The sequence below is a fragment of the Bubalus bubalis genome, chromosome X, assembly GCF_019923935.1.
Source record: "Bubalus bubalis isolate 160015118507 breed Murrah chromosome X, NDDB_SH_1, whole genome shotgun sequence".
Lineage (NCBI taxonomy): Eukaryota > Metazoa > Chordata > Mammalia > Artiodactyla > Bovidae > Bubalus > Bubalus bubalis.
This window is the reverse complement of record NC_059181.1, coordinates 18,871,965-18,892,899: the sequence shown is the minus strand read 5'-3', so window position 1 is coordinate 18,892,899 and position 20,935 is coordinate 18,871,965. Positions and strand designations below refer to the sequence as shown.

At 39.1% G+C, this 20,935-nt stretch overlaps 2 protein-coding genes across 8 annotated transcripts in view; both read left to right on the top strand.

Moving 5' to 3' along the window:
• RPS6KA3 (ribosomal protein S6 kinase A3) overlaps positions 1 to 5,813 on the top strand; it is a 103,971-nt gene extending 98,158 nt beyond the window's left edge. For all 7 annotated transcript variants that reach the window (XM_044936951.2, XM_025276000.3, XM_006045392.4 and 4 more), the window contains one exon: positions 191 to 5,813. In XM_044936951.2, coding sequence (XP_044792886.1) covers positions 191 to 313 — 123 coding nt within the window. In that variant the 3' untranslated portion in view covers positions 314 to 5,813. The remainder of the gene's footprint in view (positions 1 to 190) is intronic.
• A 1,988-nt stretch (positions 5,814 to 7,801) lies between these two features.
• EIF1AX (eukaryotic translation initiation factor 1A X-linked) lies at positions 7,802 to 17,746 on the top strand. The gene is made up of 7 exons (XM_006045393.3): positions 7,802 to 8,018; positions 8,903 to 8,986; positions 11,012 to 11,115; positions 12,142 to 12,192; positions 14,763 to 14,844; positions 15,624 to 15,715; positions 17,640 to 17,746. The coding sequence occupies exons 1-7, from the start codon at positions 8,003 to 8,005 to the stop codon at positions 17,643 to 17,645; spliced, it is 435 nt and encodes a 144-aa protein (XP_006045455.1). The 5' UTR covers positions 7,802 to 8,002; the 3' UTR covers positions 17,646 to 17,746.
• Positions 17,747 to 20,935: the final 3,189 nt, after the last annotated feature.

Below are 20,935 nucleotides of genomic sequence, written 5' to 3'. Positions count from 1 at the left end.
CTCCCTCATTGCCCTCTTCAATTTTAGTTAGATCAGAGAATTTGACTAGTGTGGTTATTTTCATTATGAGCCTAATAAAATCTATATAAATTTGTATGTGAAGAAATTATCTGGGGAAAATTCATTTCATATTCTGTGTATAAGTGACTACCCACTGTCATTATTTGTGACCTTTCTTTCCTGTTTTCAGGGTGCCATGGCAGCTACATACTCTGCTTTAAACCGTAATCAGTCACCAGTTTTGGAACCAGTAGGCCGCTCTACTCTTGCTCAGCGGAGAGGTATTAAAAAAATCACCTCTACAGCCCTGTGAAGTGACCTCAGTGAGATATTTGGTACCATGGTGTAAGTTGATAGCACAAGTTCTGGTGACAGGTAGCACATATCTGAGAGGCACCTGCAAGCACACACTGTCCCAGCTGGTACCCATAATGCTGCTGCTCCTGCTGCTGCTCCCGCTTTTGTCTCTTCTCGCTTTAAATGATTGTTAGCAAGTTAGATTTTCCTGGAGCTTCGGATGAAATGAAAATGGAAACATGATGAAGATATATTCACTGAATCAACAAGAATAATAATGAACACATGAATACCACCTAAAAATACACTGAATAAAGTACTCTACACCACATAGCATTATTTTTATAGGAAATATTTCATGTCCCTTAAATATTCTTCGTTAGTTATAGGGATGGACAGTTTATGTTAAGCACTTAGCTTAAACAATCCGTTTCTATTAGCACTGTATCCCTTGTGCCATCCAACATTTTGTATGTTTTTGTAAACAGTTCATATACAGTACATTTCTGTACTGCTTTCTTTAACGTATACATGCCTTGTTTAACTTGGAATCTATTATTAATCAATTGACTATTAAATCTGGTTAAATAGTTCACCTGGATTAACAGTATTGTTGGACAGCCCTCAAAATGGCCAGATTGTAGAACAGCCTTTGAATGTAATACTTCCAAAATGTACATATCTTTCCCCATGTCTGTTTCACTGGTTCATTTGTTTGTTTGTTTCTTAAAGTCAGGTGCTCTGTCAGGCTAACCTAGAGAGCTTTTGTGATAGAGAAAGTTACTGTGTGTGTGTGTGTGTGTGTGTGTATGTGTGTGGTATGACAGACATCAAGAGTACACCTATGAAGTTAGTCCGTATACTTTGCAAAATCCTTAGGGTCTTTTTTCCTTAATTAAGGAAGTAGTTCTTACATTTTTTATCTTAAATCGTCTCCATACTTAGAATTTGGCATACATTTGGGATTTTTCCCAATATACATCAAAGACCTTTAAAAGGCATGGTGAAGAGATGGCAAAGGAAAATTTAGCAACAGGTCATTGAAATCCCATTGGACTTTTCGTGTTTAAATAGATCAAATTGCAGAATTTAGCTTATGAATAACAGGATACTGTTCTTATATACCTGCAGGAAAAGTATGCTTTTTGGGGGGGGGGGAGAAAAAGATAAATCATAATGAATTATATCCCATTAAGATGCTCTACATTAAACACTAATTTGAATGTAATAAAGGCCATGGGCCTCTCTATGAAATTTGGACTTAAACTTTCTTATTCTAGGGAATAAAACATTCTGGATCAAATATTATCTGTTCTAACCTTAAATCATAGCTGAGGTAGACTAAGTGAATGTTTAGCATTGAGTGTTTTCTGAATTCCTCCTGATGATTTATAGCCATATAATGCTTTCTTTTCTTTTTTAAAAAATTTTTATTGGAGTATAGTTGATTTACAGTATTGTGTTAGTTTCATATAATGCTGTCTTTAATTTCAGAAATGATCAGTTTTCACAATGGGCACTGTATCTGCTTATTCATTATCTACATCAAATTTGGTAGTTTCCACAATTTCATTAAAGAAACGTCTGCATCCATTATTACCTGTATCTTTGCCAAGCTACCTAGCATACATCAGTATGTAATACAATAAACATACGAGCAAGGAAAAGGTGTTTTAACTTATCTCGTCGAGAATGTGCCCGAACAGATCTTTCCTAGTCATGTACTAAGCCATTTACATCAGAAATCTCTTTTCCTGCCAGAAGCTTTAAATCTTCCCCCTGAGAGTACAAAGCCAAGAAAGCATGGTTTATCTAAATGTCTTGGAAGCCACTTGTTATTCCTTAACTTCTCCTCTGTGTAATTCAAGAGAAAGAGAAAAGTGATCATGCCATTTGCCCAGGTGACACAAAATGATTATTGCCTAGAAATCAAATATAAATTTATCTTCTAAATAAAAAAATACATAAGAGGAAGGATTTCAAAAAATCTAGATGGAGAAAGTTTTAAAATATTCTTGAGTATATGGATGCTAACGATTAACACCTGCTTTCCATTGCCTGGAAATAAAGGTTTGTTTTTTTTTTTTTTCTTCTCCTCTATTAAGTGTTTCAAACCAGAAAAGTGGAGTCACTCAGTCGTGTCCCGACTCTTTGTGACCCCATGGACTGTAGCCCACCAGGCTCCTCAGTCCATGGAATTTTCCAGGCAAGAGTACTGGAGTGGGTTGCCATTTCCAGTCATCCCAAATTCTTGTCACTTACGTAATTCTAGGCAGAAAATAGATCTTTTCAGATTTTTGACACTGATGCTATTTCATAAGTGCTTAGGTGTATTGTTAATTGTAGTCTTTTAAAACCAGAAGTAAATGTGTAAATCCTTATAAATTGTCTAGTCCAGCTTTCTCATATTGCATGTAAAGAACCTGAGACCCAGAGCAAAGACTAGAATCCTTAACTTCCCATTCAGTTTCTTTCCCTCATAACACCGTGCTGCCTTCCCCTCATATTATCACACGACCATGTGCTGAGTTGTTCAAAAACTATAGTTCTTGGAGCAGTCCTCTGCTGGTACATGAATGCCTTCTTTGCCTTCTCTGCCTAGAAGAGCTGCCAGTTTTATTGGAGATAACTGGTTATATGTTCACAAAACTGAAGGCCTTCTGCCTAAAAAGCAGTTCATACTTTATTTCATCTGTGATTCTGGTGTTCCTATTGCCTTTGACTTAGAGCAGACAAACTTGGCCAACAATGTGCTCTAAATGTAGTGCCTCTGCTGGGATAACCTTTCCATTAATTTCTTCAAGTCCAGTTTGTCTTGGGCCCTACAATTGGAGTGAGGCCCTTTCCCATTAGTGCTGCTGGTTACCTCCCAGGAGGTTTTAGTTCAGTCTGAAGGATATTTCAGTATGAAAGAAGGAACTAAACTAACAGGCCACTTTCACAAACCTCCTCTTAGCTTATAATCCAAAATAATATCCAGAATGGTAGGTTGAATTTAACATTACCAAGCACATACTGGAAAATCTGGATTACACTGTACCATGTGTTTTCTATCTTCCCTTTCAAGCGATGATGCTAAATTAAGGTAAGTTTTTTGCCCTCTGAACTTTTTGTATAAGTAAATAATTTTCAGTTCCTAATTCATAGACATGTCTTCTTTCTAAGTACAATAGACTCTTCACTTTAGCAGATTTGATATAGATTCATTTATTTGCAAGCAACCCCAAAAGTCCAAAAATATAATAATTTTGACAAGGCACAAAGTTGGGATGCTGTGAGGCTGGAGACTGACATGTGGGAAAAGTCACTTGGTGAGTGTCTGGAGAGGGTGTGGTGTGTATGCAGTAGAGATTCCGCGTTTCACACACAGTGGGCTACAAGGAGCTGGTTTGGGTCAACCTTTTCCCAACTATTTTTAAGAAATGGTTACTGTTGGGACAAGAGAACATCATGGGAAGTGGGGCTAGTCTGTCAGCTGTACCTTGTACCCTCAGCTCAGGAAAGGCTTCATGATTGGGCACAATGGGTTGGGTAGGAAAAGCACTAGGGTACATCCAGCCTCAGGTGACAGCAGAAAAGCATTCACGATTTGGGGGCTTAGTACAAATGTGCATCACCACAAAAGCCAGCAGTACACACTTCAACATGGCTGTAATTTTTCTCAACTTCCTGGCCTTTATACATGAGCTGAAAATTTTCAGGTTGCTTGACTATATTTTATAGAGAAAATTCTCTCTTATGGTGGTATCGAGCATTTGAAATTTACAAAGGCATTAGGACAGATATCTCAGGAATGTAAATGGTCAGAAAAGGTCTGCTTTCTGTGATAAACAAATACGATGAGTTCCATAGCTGACCTTGGTGCTTAAACCAGGGGGTTCCAACTAGTCCTAGAGCTTCTGTCCACTTCCATGTGACTAACAAACTGGATGTATACTTTGAGCCTTATTTAATTCACAGATAAGTTGACTTAACTCAGCATTTTTATTTCAATTAATGAAAACAGCCCTCTCTTCACCTCCAGATTGCTTACATTTTGCTGGTCTCCCCAAGTGACCATTAGTGGAGACCAATTAATGAAGGAATGAAATTTGCTGTTTTTTTTTTTTTTCAATTTGCTTTCTTGGGACTGTGGTGTTCTGCAGAGCCATGCTTAACCACTTTTTCTAGTGAAGAGTCTACAGAATGATAATAACTAAATATGGATGGCCAAGAAGATTTTGTATCTACAGTGCGCTTTATATATTTTTGACACTGCTGTATTTTGTGTGATCGAATGACCTGTAACTGGTTCCAGTGTGACTGAGTGTTCTCAATGAATTCTAGTAGCAAAGTCAACTTAATTTTCTTAAGCCTTGTATTACTATCTGTCTCACATTTACCACTTTGATTCCAGTCTTTTAACTGTTCATAACAGGGCATACCAAGGGTTGGGATGAGAGCCTACTTCCTACCTCTAAAGGCACTTTCCTCATTATTTTGCCATATAACCTTGAAGTGCATGATAAGCTGTTTAAATGTCCATGACTTCTCCCAGAGCAACTAGCAAAGTATATGACATTGAATAGAGATTAGTGGAAAGGAAAATTTTTAGAGACTAAACAGAGGTGTAAACCTCAAGAAAACCTCTTTAGAGCACATACCATTGGAGTACAATGTATGTAAATGTATGTGAGAAGAGAGTTGCTATAATAGTCCTCTCTAAGTAGATTAGTTCAATATCTAATGGAAGTGAAAATCTTTACTCCTATTATCACTATAGTACTGAGTGAACTGTATACTGAGTTTTTCAAACAAGTACTTAAAGTAGAACTTTTAAATATAAAGCAAGGGCATAAGGACAAAGGTTTTGGTTTGCGTTTCTCTAAGTGTAGTTTACCATCTAAGGCTTTCTTTTTTAATTTAAAAAAAAAAAGCTTCAAGGTATTGCCATTCCTTAGCATCCTTAATAATTATGGGTGATGAGTTTTTAACTCTTAAGATTATATACCTGTATTACGTTTATCTTAATTCTTACCCTAAGCAAAAGGGAAGGTATACACCTAAGGGATGTAATTATTTTGCATTTTTGGCCATGGGTGGGAAAGGGGTGGGTATCTACTTAAACAGTTTTTAAAAAAGAAAAAAGTCACAAATATTTTTCTACTCTTATATATGATTTTACTTTATACTAGTTTCTCTCTAGTAAGGCATGCCAGAAGCCCATGACACCATATCATGAGTTTATATGTATTGTACCTTTTATTGGTGGTTAAATCTCATCAGATGCTTGGCACTGCTGCCATGATTATGAAATGCTTGTAAAGGATTAAATATCACTGAGTATTTTAAATTGTTTTACTTAAGAGTCTAATCTGGGAAGTTTTCAAATCATACTATTAATGTATAATCTAAGCTCTTTCAGATGTATCCACGAATAATCCTGGAACAATATTGCTTGTATTCCTGTCACAGAACAGGTTTTGTAATCTTTAAAAGAAATGAAAATTTATATAATAAAGTTTCAAATAAATGCATGTATGTCCTTTTATGAGATTATTTTGCTTAGGTTTGTCTGTTAGATGCCAGCAGCATGGCCCTCCTTCCCCAGTTGTGACAACCAAAAGTATCTCCAGACACTGTCAACCATTCCTGGTAGAGAACCACTGTTTGACAATTGTACTTTATTTCTCTGTCACTTAGGAATGTCCACTTCCTTAGAAAATGTTGAAATGCTAACATTTTCAGAAAAGTGATTTAAAATAAGCTTACTTAAAAGTGGAGCTCTTCCTCCTGCATAGTCAGCTGTATTAGTTTGCTGAAGCTACCAATAAAGTACCACAGACTGGGTGGCTTAAAAACAAATTTATTTTCTTACCATTCTGGAGGCTACCAATCTGAGACCAGGGTGTTAGCAGTATTGGTTTCCTTTGAGGTCTCCCCCCTGGGCTTGTAGATAGCTACCTTCCTGCTCATGCAGTGTTCCTTTCTGTGCTGTGTCCTAATCTCTGTTTATAAAGACACCTAGTCATATTGGATCAGGGCCTACCTTAATGATTTCATTTCAATTTAATTACATCTTTAAAGACCCTGTCTCATCCTGAGGTATTGGGGGTTATGAGTTAAATATGCAAATTTTCAGTTCAGTTCAGTTGCTCAGTCGTGTACAACTCTTGGCGACCCCATGAATTGCAGCACGCCAGGCAGCCTCCCTGTCCATCACCAACTCCCGGAGTTCACCCGAACTCATGTCCATCGAGTCGGTGAGGCATCTCATCCTCTGTCGTCCCCTTCTCCTGCCCCCAATCCCTCCCAGCATCAGTCTTTTCCAGATTTTGGGAGGATACAATTAAGCCCCTAATGCTGAGTTTGTCTTCTTCCCTCCCTTCCTGTGTGTACTGAGCACCTACTGTGTGCCAGACATTCTGCTAAATGCTGGTAATAGTAAGCAACTGATTTGGTCTCCGCCAAATTAGGTTTACAGTGAGGTAGGGAACACTTATAAAGTAATAACAAGTGTCACGTAAATATTACTCTTTGGGACAAGTAATAAACTGAACTGTGAGATTAATGAACCCGCAGCTCAAACCTGAAGACGTCAGTTTGCCACAAAGCAGTAGAAGTCCGGGAGTTGGTGATGGACAGGGAGGCCTGGCGCGCTGCAGTCCATGGGGTCGCAGAGTCGGGCACGACTGACTGACTGAACTGAACTGAGTAGAAGTCTGGCGCCAGGCAGCAGGGGGCGCTACCTGAGTACGCCTGTACCGCTGCGCCTGGGCCCCGCCCACTGCCTCCAAGACTCCCTCTGCTCCGAGGCTCACAGCCCCGCCCCCAGGCTCACGGCCCCACCCCTACTCGCGGGCTCGCGGCCCCGCCCCCGGGCTCATGGCCCCGCCCCTGCTCTCGGGCTCACGTGCCCCGCCCCCGGGCTCATGGCCCCGCCCCTGCTTTCGGGCACACGTGCCCCGCTCTCGGGCTCACGCGCCCTGCTCTCGTGCTCACGTGCCCCGCTCTCGGGCTCTTGGCCCCGCCCCTGCTCTCGGGCACACGTGCCCTGCTCTCGGGCTCATTTGCCCCGCTCTCGGGCTCATGGCCCCGCCCCTGCTCTCGGGCACTCGTGCCCTGCTCTCGGGCTCATTTGCCCCGCTCTCGGGCTCATGGCCCCGCCCCTGCTCTCGGGCACATGTGCCCCGCCCCCGGGCTCATGGCCCCGCCCCTGCTCTCGGGCACACGTGCCCCGCTCTCGGGCTCACGTGCCCCGCCCCCGGGCTCATGGCCCCGCCCCTGCTCTCGGGCACACGTGCCGCGCTCTCGGGCTCACGTGCCCCGCCCCCGGGCTCATGGCCCCGCCCCTGCTCTCGGGCACACGTGCCCCGCCCCCGGCCCCCCGCGGGGCTCCACCAACGGCCGTTAACGGTCTGAAAGCGCGTCTGCCTATCTAACAATAGGAGTCAGCCAGCCACGCATGCGCCGTAGGTAGAAGGGGGCGTGGCCTGCTGACGTTGGGAGGTGGAGATAAGGGACGCAAGCAGGCGGGACGCCATTTGCTGCGGCCGAGCGTCGGTGAAGGCGGATCTCGGAAGACGTCCGTCGCCAGACTCCCGCAGACGCGACCTGGTCTCTCGCAGCCAGTTCGTGTCACCCTATCTCACGCGTCTCCCTTCGGAGGAGTCGCCGCCACCACTCGGAGAGAAGTCGGGGACGCCTCAAGTGCGTCGTCACCGCCATGCCTAAGAATAAAGGTAATGCCGCTTGTACCTCAGGACCACGACTCTCCTCTGCCCGGTCTCCCTTGCTCTGTCCGCGGCCTACGCATGGCCTAGGCTGCAATAACTTTCCTCTCCGGCCTGCCTTCACACAGCTAGACTATCCGGACGCGATTCTGGTCTTGGGGGAGGAGCTGGGAAGTTACTTCAGGCTTCCAGTTTGGTCACATTGGGGTGGAGCCGACGCCATTTTTTGAGGGGCCTCCTGTGGGAAAACGTGTGCTTCTGCTCGTAATTCGCGCCAGACAGACCCCGGCGCTATAGGGACCTGTGGGTAGACCTCCGTGCGGCCTGGGCTTCCCGCATGGGCGCCTGTGGCCTTACCGGCAGTTGTTAACTTTCACAGGGTGATGGCTGCTTTAAGTGGCCATCAGTACTCCCGCCTCCCGCGTGGGATTCTGTATGGGCAGTTGCTGGGTGTTATTGAGACTCTTACCTTTCCGTGTAAAGGGGGCTTGATAGCTTACTTCTTTTTATTAATAAATAGTACTCATTATATGGAAATATCAGTTTATCCGTTTACCTACTGAAGGACATCTTGGTTGTTTTCAAGTTCAGGCAGTTAGGACCCTGCTTTTTTACTGGTTTGATGTATTCTACAGATCCAATGTAAACTCTCAGAGTTGCCACAACTGTTTCTCTCCCTCTACTACTGCAAAAATCAGTGTGTTCCATTACAGTAGTGAGAACTCTGCCGGGCCCACCTCTGGCCCATTTATCTTTCTGCACACAGATCTTTCATTTGGGAGAGCAGGTACAGAGAGACCTTATTTTATAAAATTAGTCATGAATGTTTTATAAGCCTTAGTTTCTTTTTCTACTGTTTTTCAGATAATGTTTTTTTCTTTAAAAACTATTAGGTAAAGGAGGTAAAAACAGACGCAGAGGCAAGAATGAGAATGAATCTGAAAAGAGAGAGCTGGTGTTCAAAGAAGATGGGCAAGGTAAGCATTTAATAAGTTAGGTTTCTTTCAGTAATAGTTCTCTTTTGTAAATAAAGATATTCAATTTCTAAACATAAAAGATACTGTTCATAATCTGGAGCAAAAAATGCAGTGTCCCTTCTTGCTCTTCTCGCTTTCTCATTCCCCACACTTCTCCAGAGCATTTCTTTGTAGTTATTTCGTGTATACTCAGCCTTTGTTGAGGGTTGATGGCATTTCTGTAAATACGTATGTTTCACTGTTTTATGTGAACACCCTCAGAACTAAGAATGAATTGAACAGTTCAGAGGGAACTAAACTTCAAAAGCTATATTGTTGACAATTCCATGACTTGGTTGGCTTTTTTTTGATAGTGAATGGTGCTACATAATAGTGTGTTCAATAGACCATGGTTATTAAATGAATCCAAAGCCTTTCCCTTACTTCTCCAGTTGTATTGGCATTTATCAATAATTTCTAAAATACAGTGAAATGAAACTGAACCATTGACTTGACCTTTTCAAACCAATTAAGACTTTTAAGTAATAACACTAGTTTCCCATGTTTTTATTTTGAGTAATTTCAAACTTTCAGAAAAGTTGGAGTTTAAGTACCATGAATTCCCTTAAACACTTCACATGTGCACGTGTGTGTTTGTGTGTGTCTCCATCCGTCTTGAACCATTTGGAAGTTCATTGCAGACATCATGGTACTATGGTACTTTTCCCTTACTATGAATGCTTCATCATGTGTCTCCTAAGAACAAGTCTATTCTCTCAGATAACTAAGGTTATCAGTTCAGTCCAGTCACTCAGTTGTGTCCGACTTTGTGCGACCCCATGGACTGCAGCATGCCAGGCTTCCCTGTCCATCACCAACTCACTCTCAGGTATTTTAACGTGAATATATTATCTGTCCAGTATATAATCATATTTAAATTTTTCTATTTATCTCAGTAATTTCCAGCAGTTTTTAACAAATAACTTTTTCTAATTGTCCCTTTTATAGAACTTGATGAATTTGTTCATACCATGAATATGTATAAGCCACTGAAAATGAAACACAGTATCTGGCTGAAAGACCTTTTTATTTCTTACCCTTGGTCATTTTTACCTCCTTTAGCAATTGACTTTATTTTGACTACCATTAGTTCTTTTTCATGTTTCCCCAAACTCCCTCTTTGGAAGAGAGGCTGCCTTTTAATTGACCAGCAATATTGAGGTGGTAAATGGGTGCTAGATTCACTGCAGTCTGAGTAACACTGCCACTTTGCAATCCCACAGGTGAACCTTTGAAAGTTAGGTTTCATTATATTTACACACTGGTGGATAGCCTCTTCTTAAACACAACTTGAGTAAGCGAAAAGTTCTGGAGTGACCCCATCCCCCATCTCCAATCTTCTGGGCCACGAGAGATGAGCCTTGTGCAAGCCAGGGTATAATCTCAGTTTTTCAAATGGCAGCAAAACAGGGTGGCTTCCTCAGTACCGTTTTGGAAAGATTTTGATTTAAAAGTTTGGCATTTGCCTGGGAACATCTTTCCAGCTTTACAAAAACCAAAATAATCACAAAGACATGAATAACGTTCAAGCTGCTTTTATTTGCTAGTGTACCAAAAATTGTGTTGTGACCAGTCTCTAAAGGCTAACCTTCCTCTGAGGGAAAGGAGATCCATAACTGGGTGAGGATCCAAAGTGAGCGATTGATGAGGAACATTTTAGTGTATATTTTGGGACAAGCCACTTTGATCTCCAGAAGTAGAGCATACAGTGATGAAGACCATGGTCAGTCTACTTAACTCACAGTGAGTAAGTAGGTAATTAAAATATTTCTAATAGAGACAGCTTGTCTTGGACATGGCATTCCACAGCTTTGATTCTGGCTCTGCTGTATACTAGGTGTTTATCACGCCCTTGTACTTAACTTTACTGCAAATACTTACTCCTAACCAACACACCTATGTGTTCTAATGAACTTATGTGGACTTTAAGTTACCTTTATCAGAAATTGAGCAATGTCCTATACCCTTTTCTTTTCCCTCATCCAGAGTATGCCCAAGTAATCAAAATGTTGGGAAATGGAAGATTGGAAGCGATGTGTTTCGATGGTGTTAAGAGATTGTGCCACATCAGAGGGAAACTGAGAAAGAAGGTAGCTGTGGAGACTTGTTTTACTTTAATATAAAATTATGGTTAAAGGGGGAGAAATGGCAGTAAGGTTTTTATGGGCCAGGGACCTTTTTTTAGCATCATTTATGTTGTATTCCTGCCCAAGGTGGTTAACCTGAATCTAATCGTGAGAAAATAATTAACAAGCCCAAATTGAGGGGCACGTTGTGTAAAAAAATCATCTGACTGTGAATATTGGGTTGGCCGTAACAACTTAAGGAAAAACACGAACCAGCTTTTTGGCCAATCCAATACATGCAATGTTACTGTCATGAAAGAAAAAAAAAATGCTGGAAGGTCTATTTCAATGTAAAGAAGATTAAAGAGACCCATTGGTTATGTGCAATAAGTGGTCCTTATTTGGGTTCTGACTTGGGGTTGGGGAAAATAGTTGTAAGGAGTGTTAAGAAATTTGAATATGAACTAATGGTAAATAAGTGTTGTATTAATGTTAAATTTCCTTAATTGAAATCATGAATGGACAGCCTTGGAAAGAAATGATTAATTTCCCATCAGTGTAGCTGATCAGGCAGATTTATTTATTCATGAGGTTGGTTAGAAGTCCCTCTAATCTTGACTTTATGATTAAAAAAATAATTGGGTCATTAATGCTTCTGTTACCAAACTAAAGGGATTTTGTTTCCTGTGTGTATTTGAGTACATGGGGGGAAGGTAAAACCACATTTCTAATTTTACTATTCTCGTATGTAATGGGTAACTAACCACTTGGAGTGGTTCAGTATTAGAAATCCCTTAATTGCTAAACTAATCGTTGGTCCTCTGGAATTATTAAACTGTCAAGTAGTTAAATAAGATTGTTATTTTTCTAATATCCCAAATGATAGAAACTTTAAAATGGCTCAGCTGCTTATTGTAGTTTTTTCCCCTAAATGTAGATACTCTACCCATAGTTGAGTGAATAGTATGTATGTGTTGTGGGAAGACTGACTCAACATTGCTCTTGGTTGAATATTTTTATTTTAAATGTAACCTGCTCTGGCTTTTATAGGTCTGGATAAATACCTCAGACATTATATTGGTTGGTCTACGGGACTACCAGGTAAAAATATTATTAAATTTTTCATTGTTTACTTGCTTGAATTTGGTGAGCAACTGATGTTTAGAACATAAGTCATAACCAAATTTGACTAGTTTCCAGGCAAGTAGGCTGCTCGGTATTGTGTCAATAAACATTTCTTAAGGGCCAGTTCTGTCATAGGCATTGTGCTGGGTACCCCAGGGATCATGGTTCCCCAGTGCCAGTCTATGGAGTCTGCATTTTCACTATAGAAGAATCACAGTGTGAATTTTTCATGAAGCTAAATGCTCCTTTTTCTCTTTTGGATATTTAGAAGTTCCCTTTTTGGAATGAAGGATACTATACTGTAGTTTTGTTAGTGTTCTTAGTTGGCAGGATAAAAATGTAATTTTATGTTGGATTGCCTGCCTGCCCCAATTTTTTAAATTTATACATATTGAAATAAAAATACGAAAACCATTACTCTAGGGGATACAACTGAGTGAGTCAGGCTGCCATCTACAAAATGCTTATGGCCTGACAGTGGAGAGAATAAGAGGCACACAAGTAATTACAAGACAAATCATGATAAAAGTGTGTGTGTTCAGTCACTCAGTCATATCCAACTCTTGTGCTCTAAATTTAGATGGGAACTTAGGGAAGAAAATGGTAGTTGCCCTTCAGTGATCTCTACCTGGAGACTCTACCCATTGTGAGTCTGTGAAATCTATTTGGTTTCCACCTATTGGAACTCATCACCATGTATATATTTACATTTTGAGTGATAGTGTTTCTATTTTTATAACTCTGATCATACTCTGATTTTTTAAATGTATGTTCCAGAATAAAGAATTAAAATTACTACTTTAAATCAATGGTTCTCCACTGTGGGTGACTTTCCTCCAGGAGACATTTGGCAGTGTCTGGAGACATGACTGGTTTGTACACATGCGGGTAAAGGGCAGTGCTGTTGGCATCTAATTGATAGAAACCAGGGGTGATGCTGAACATCCTAAAACACACAGATTTGTCCCTACAGCAAAGAATTATATGGCTGAAAACATAAACAGTGCTGACATTGAGATAGAGTGCTCTAAACTCATTATTTTAATTATTTTAATTTTCTTCTTTTGATTTTAAAGAGAACCTCAGAAGTAGAATTAATTCCCTGTTTGACAGATACGGAAGTCAAGGTTCTGAAAGATGTAACATTCATGCATGCGTGCTAGCGTGCTGAGTTGCTTCAGTTGTGCCTGACTGTGACCCCAGGGACTGTAACCCACCAGGATCCTTTGTCCATGAGCTTCTCCAGGCAGGAATACTGGAGTGGGTTGCCATGCCCTCCTCCAGGGATCAAACCCGAGTGTCTTAAATCTCCTGCATTGGCAGGTGGGTCCTTTATCGCTAGTGCCACCTGAGTAGCATTCATATTGATACTCTAAAATGACAGCCACAATAAATGTTCTGATTCTTAATTTCCCATGATCCTTCTTTTATGCCCCTGCCACTGAGAGGGTGGTACAGGGGCCAGTAGTATCACTAGCTTTCAGTTACTTGTTAGAAATGCAGAATCTTGGACCCCACCCCAGGCCGCCTCAATCAGAATGTGTGTTTTAACCAGAATCCCCTTGGGCTTCTGTACATAATGCTTTTTGAGAAGTGCTGGTCCTGAATCATACCATTCTTGGGTCGCTGTGATCACTTTCCTGCCTTTCTTTGGACCTTCTTTCAGGTCCAAAAATTTTTTTGAACTTGTGACAATCAGCTTCAACCTGTTTTTCTTCCTTAATTAAGTCAGATTCTTTTCAGATGGGAAAGTGTGAATGTTGTGAAGCATTCATTTTCAGTGGGACACTTGCATCAGAAATAGCCATGTATTTTACAAATACACTCTCATGGGCTTCATTCCACAACTCCTAATTTATCAGGAGATATAAAAGCTCCACCCAGGTAGCGTTACTGGTAAAGAATCTGCTTGCCAAGACATGGGTTAGATCCCTGGATTGGGAAGATGACCTGGAGGAGGAAATGGCAACCGACTCCAGTATTCTTGTCTAGAGAATTCCATGGACAGGGGAGCCTGGTGGGCTACAGTCCATGGGATCACAAAGAGTCAGAAACGACTAAGCATAGACATAAAAGCTCCAGAAGAGATTCTGATGGATTTGTACCCTAAGAACCACTGATTATGGAAAAGTATAATAATTCCCTTAGGTCATTATCCCAGTCTCAATTTTTGAATTAGTGTTTAATCACCTATAAATTATGGTCCCAGTGAATTTTTATTTTTCAAAAGACTTCTAATCACAGGGTAACTAAATAATTAAAAAATTGGGTCTGCACAGTTCTGCTTCTTTTGAAGTGAAATCTATATAAATGTCTTCCCTAAGCTTGTTGAACATTATTTGCTTACATATGCAAGATTCTTCAGACTGACTTAAACCCAAGAATGTTTTTCAGAGGGTAGGAGAAAACTTTAAAATTTAAGAAAAGAAGAGTTTAATAGCACAACAGTGAAATTTAATTTTTTATCCAGTTTGAAACTAATTTATGAAATTAATGGATAGTATTTTGGCATAATTATTTTTAAACATTATGTGTCTCTTTTTAAGGATAATAAAGCTGATGTAATCTTAAAATACAATGCAGATGAGGCTAGAAGTCTGAAGGCATATGGCGAGCTTCCAGAACATGGTAATGTCTGAGTTATTAACCTATTAATATGCTGTTAATCCTTGATTTAGATGAAGGAATTTTGATAGAATTTTTTGGATTTTGCATATTTAGTTTTGTCTTTATGTGATTCAGTCCAAGTATGCCTACCTTCACTTCATATTACTAGACACCTTAAGAAGAAAGTAATTGATATTCTGTTTCTAATAACTATATTTTTGGTGAGGATTTATCGTTTATGAGCCCTGGACTATATTTTGGTTGTTGCATATTACCAAGAAAACCATTATTTTACTTGGGTGTGAAAATCCTGCTGTAATTATTTACTTCACATTTGCAGTCTAGGAAATACTAATATATCTGGGAATAGGACTAGCAGTTCTTGGTTCATTTCTGTTAATTAAGGGATAAGCATGATATAACCAAATTTTTCTGATTGATGTGTTTGATAATTTCTGGGTCGTTAACATGTGCTACCTTTTTTGAAGTGTAGCTGGAAGTTGTAATAGTTTAGAGTTTGTTTAATTGGAGCCAGCCTCACTAAAAATACCTTTGTGAACAAAAGAAAGCTATCTCTATCTTGACTTAGAGATGTTGTTGTGTAAAATAGTGTTCTATATACTAGGGTTGTTAGGTAGACGTTACAAGGATATTTTTGATAATGAAACAGATTAAATTAAAAGTTTGACTTGTGTAGTTCAGCATTTGATACCCAACTACTGCTTTCAGTGGGCACTTTAATTCATTTTTGTTAACATCTTGGCTATATTATATGACTATATTTGTTATTGTTTCTTAAGCTAAAATCAATGAAACTGATACATTTGGTCCTGGAGATGATGATGAAATCCAGTTTGATGACATCGGAGATGATGATGAAGACATTGATGATGTAAGTTGATGCACCTTGTGTTTCTTAACTTTCGTTTGTGCTAGTCAAATTGTTTGTGCTTATGAGAATTTTATGATCTTTTTCAATATTTCTTCCTGAAAAGATCAGTATTTGCTAGAGTATCTAGAGAGAGAGCTGTTAAGAAATTTAGCTGTTAAGAAATTGTGAGAAATAAGATTTTATCCAAGAAACAGGCCTTTTCTTTTATTAATTGAGATATAGTTGATGTAGAATATTATGTAAGTTAACAAATGTACAATATATGGATTCACAATTTTGAAAGGTTATAGTGTGTTTATCGGAGAAGGCAATGGCACCCCACTCCAGTACTCTTGCCTGGAAAATCCCATGGATGGAGGAGCCTGGTAGGCTGCAGTCCATGGGGTCGCTAAGAGTCGGACACGACTGAGCGACTTCACTTTCACTTTTCACTTTCATGCATTGGAGAAGGAAATGGCAACCCACTCCAGTGTTCTTGCCTGGAGAATCCCAGGGATGGGGGAGCCTGGTGGCTGCCCTATGGGGTCACACAGAGTCAGACACAACTGAAGTGACTTAGCATAGCATAGCATAGTATGTTTATAGTTGTTATTAATATAAATGGCTATATTTCCTGTATTGTACAAACATGCCTTCTCTTAATTGAAACGAGTATATTAGAAGAATAATCTTGTTTGAACCAGTTTGGTATGAAGCATTGGAATTACAACATAACATTAAAAGCCCTGTTAAAGGGACTCCCTGGATTGCCAGTGGTTAGGACTCTGTGCTTTCACTGCCCTGGTCAGGGAACTAAGATCCCACAAACTTTGTGGCATAGCTGCCCTGCAAAAAAGCAAAAACTGGTCTTGAGGAAGACTGAGTTAAGTGGTACCTACCACCAAGATTTTATAATTAACATATTTCTAAACTTGGTGTATCACGTTTTTATCTATACTTTTATTCATCTGTCAGTCCATCTTACATATTTTGATGTATCTCCAAACCATTTAGAATACACCATGACTTAAAGAAAATTTGAGCATAAAACCTACAGTACTGTATTTTAAAGCATACCCTTAAATAGAAAATTAATAAGGGTTAAGAAATAAATCCATCATTCTATTTTTAATGTTAGCTCCGTTTGAAGACCCCTGAGCCAGAGGATTCCTGTGACTAAACTGTTAATGATACTTGGACAGTAGATTTATCGATGATATTCTGTGACAGTAACCTGATATGGAGCTGTTGTGTTATAGATCAAGGAGTGATCCCAAGATTCTGACAGATGGGGTAGAAGACCTTTTTTAGGAACTTAAGAACCTAGTCAGAGAACATGCCTGAGTCTGAAGTCACATACGCAGAGGTGATAGGGTGAGGATCTAGATAGGGTAAAGCTTTTCTAAGAAAAATACTTTTAAATTTGTGCCAGTGCTTCCTCAGAACTGGGATAATAAAGACAGTAGTTATTAAAGTAATTTGAGTTGGCTTGTACGTTTTGTAAGTGTTGCTTTATCACCTGAGAACACTAATTCTTCCCCAAGGTGTTTCTCCAAATGGTTTCTGTGTGTTCTTGCCTTCACCTCTATAACCAGGTTGACTGGTAGGAGAATTTGGTATCACACTTGGCCCTTTCTTGAGGAAGTAACACTCCTTGTGTCTGCTCCCACCCCTGAGATAAATTTCTAGTCAATATCATGAAAGGACAGAGACACTAATCTTTATAGATAATATTCTGCATAACATATAGCATTCTGAAGGAATTTGTAAAGATTCACTGGCAGCAGACCAGAATTGAGAAAATCCTAGTGTACAGAATTTCCTCTTCAAACTGAATTTGTTTCCCAGATAGTCTAAAGATAAAGAGGGTGCATGTGCCCCTTACATGAGGTAGACTGTTGGAGTATAAAAATTCTTTTGGTTGATCTGATTTTTTTTCTTCCAGATCTAAAGTGAACTCAGCCTCGCACATTCCAGTTTTCTCTGAAGATTGTTCAACAGTTTGGATGTTAACTGTGACTCATTAAAATAAAAGTTTCATTAGCAGCAAAATTTGCTAAAGCAGAGTGATTTTGTTTCTAAGGTATTTCTTTAAAAACTGGTAATGCTGAATTCTCTTAAGTGAAATGTTAGGCCACTTTGTTCTTTTGGTATAATGGAGCTTGGATAAAAGACGTCTGCTTTTTCAAAAAAGGAAGAAAATGGATTACTGCCTTTCCTACTTTGACCACTTCCAATAATAAGTAAATGGATGTTTTGAATAAACCACTTGCCATACACTCATTATAAATTATAATTAAGCCCTAGTTTTGACTTACCTGTTGACTGTACAATGAATTTTTATATATTCCAGTTACCTAGTTCCCTTAAGATTTTGGTACAATTTAAGGGAAGCAGAAATCTTCATATGAAGTAAAAAATTATTGTTCTGTTTTTCATATTTAAGTAGCATTTAGTTATTTTTATACTAACTTTGATATCATATCCTTTTTTTTCATGATCTTATTTTGCCACTGTAAGCCTGTCAACGAAAAAGGCAATTCCAAAGTGCAGTTTTTAGAACCTGGGTTTTAATAGCAATTTTGAATTTGTAGAGTTAGTAGTTGCAGAAATCAAACACTAGGTGGCACCCAGTTATCTTAACATTGAAGACATTGATATAGTTATCAACTTTTTTTTTCTAACTTACTGTTCATGGATGATTTCCCAAACAACAAAAGACTGATCACATGCTATGTAGAATATTTTTGCAAAACAAAAAGATTATGTTCAAAAAGTTTTATTTTCAGAAGTCATATGTGTGTAAACTGGGATTTTGAGCGCTTTATAAACTTATGTGTAAATGAAAATTAATTTCATAACTTCTTGTACAAATTAAGCCTTTTGGAAAGTATCTCTAAGCTGGGAAAAGAGGAAGGCATAACAATGAAATGAAAAGATGGTCTACAGTTTCTGAGTGGAAGAGCTGCATACAAGGGAGAAACATAAAAGTCAGTATTGTGCTGTAGAGAATATTAAACCCTTATTTTGTGTTTAGGATGTATTATGTGTACAGGTGTTTTTGCTTGTATTTTATTGGCAATTTAGATTTACCCTGTGTTACTTAGTTTTCTATTATCACTTCAAGTAAGATGAAATTAAGGGCAGGACCTAGACCTACGTAGAAATCATATAAAAGAAGTCCTTGTAGCTTTTAACACTTTTAAGGAAACAGCTTTGAAAAATTTGACTTTGTGATCGTCGTCATCACAAAGTAATGACGTAAGGAGTAATCTAAACCTCCTAAGATACTTAGGCTTCTGTACATAAAAGTGCTTTGCTAAATGTGTGCCCTATGTAGATCTTTCCTCCACATTATTTTACCAAGAATGTTTTGACCCTGCATCTGTGCTACAGTTCATGGTAGGGGTGGTACAACTCCAACATTGGTTTTTCTGCTTCCCTTAACAAATGGTTTGTCTAAAGATTCTTTTCAAATTACAAATATGACACTAATTCTTGTGTTTGCAAGTGACTTTTTTCTTGTTGAGGTAGTAACAGTCCCATCTGGTGCTGTTGCACTCTAGAAGATCTCAAATCACGATGATTAAAATAGTTGGGGTTAAACTTGTAGTTCATATGCAACACTACTTGGAGGAACTATTTTACTTGCTTGTCTTTAATGTAAAAATTAATTTGATTATATTTCACATGAATTTGGAATGGAAGTGGTCGTTAAGAAAAAAAAAAATTTTGTTACGCTGTTTGATTCCTATAATACAGTGCTATAAGGTGTGCCCTGAAAGAAAATAAAGTGTTTGAAATCTAAGAATAATGATTCTTGCTGCAAAGAGGGTGTAATAGTTACCACTATTGAGTTTGACAGGCTTGTGTTTTTATACAATGTTTATTCCAGTTAGAGTATAAATAAGTTGTATTACTAAGGTAGTTAAATAACCAAACCAAATGTTTGTGTAAAAAAAGAGACTTGCCAAGAATTAATTGTTTGACTGTTGAATCTTGAACATCCAGCTTCTCAAAGAGACCACCTCTTAAGGAGCCTGTAAACTATGCATGATGAAAATTCTTGTATTTTATTAAGGAAGTGGCCATTGGTTTACTCACCACATCCATGGAATTGTGGCTATAAACATGAAAGTGAAGTCACTCAGTCGTGTCCGACTCTTTGCAACCCAGTGGACTGTAGCCTACCAAGCTCCTCCATCCATGGGATTCTTCAGGCAAGAATACTGGAGTGGGTTGCCATTTTCTTCTCCAGGGGATCTTCCCAACCCAGGGATCGAACTCGGGTTTCCCGCATTGGAGGCAGACGCTTTAACCTCTGAGCCACCAGGGAAGCCCATAAACATAGTTGTTGCTTACAAAACTCATAGTGACTTAGTTTAACTTAATCTCATCTCTTGTGTAAATATATAGGATGTTGCATAACAACTTTAATAAATGCAAACTGCTGTCAATACTGACTTCAGAGCAAGTGAGTAATCAAATAGATAAAAGCATGTTTCAAATAAAATACCTAGCTAGATTTATACTTGATTGCATACAGATTTAACAACATCCAGTGTTGTGTGGCTTGACAGTGAAATAAAAAGTAAGTTCTTTATGTTCCCTGACAATCATAAAGATTAAAAAGATTTGTTCTGGTATGAGATGTTTAGATCTCTATCCTGCTTATTACTAAGGGGAAGTTTTGTTTATACAGTTTGGACTCCTATGAACTTTTGCATACCACTTTGTATTTATTTGCCTTAAAGTAGCATTCTTGCATTTTTCAGAAAGAAAATTTAGAAAAGAAAATCTGAATTACGTCTTACTAGTAAGTGTGATAAAACACTCTTAGGAATTTGGAGAGTGTGTTGGACTGTATCTTCTCTTCCTCCACAGCCGCCTTGTGCTTAGGAGGCCTTGTGATAAGTGAAGAGCGTGGACTCGGGTCAGGCAGCCTGTGCCCCAGCGCCTACTCTGCCCTTTACCTGCCCGTGACCACGCACACTTTGTCCAGCTTGTCTGAGCTTCAGGGCCCTCCCCCTGTAAGATGAGAGAGAACAGTACCTGCAGAATCAGCATTATTGGGAGGATTAATAATATGTATTCATATGTGATGGACTTAGAGCAGTGTCCACTACTATTCACTTGATACCTAGGACTGTATAAGATACAATATGCATGCCTTTTATATTCTCAATTTATCATTTCTTTCACTTGCAGTCTTTGGTTCCTATAATAAAAGAAGTGTGTAGA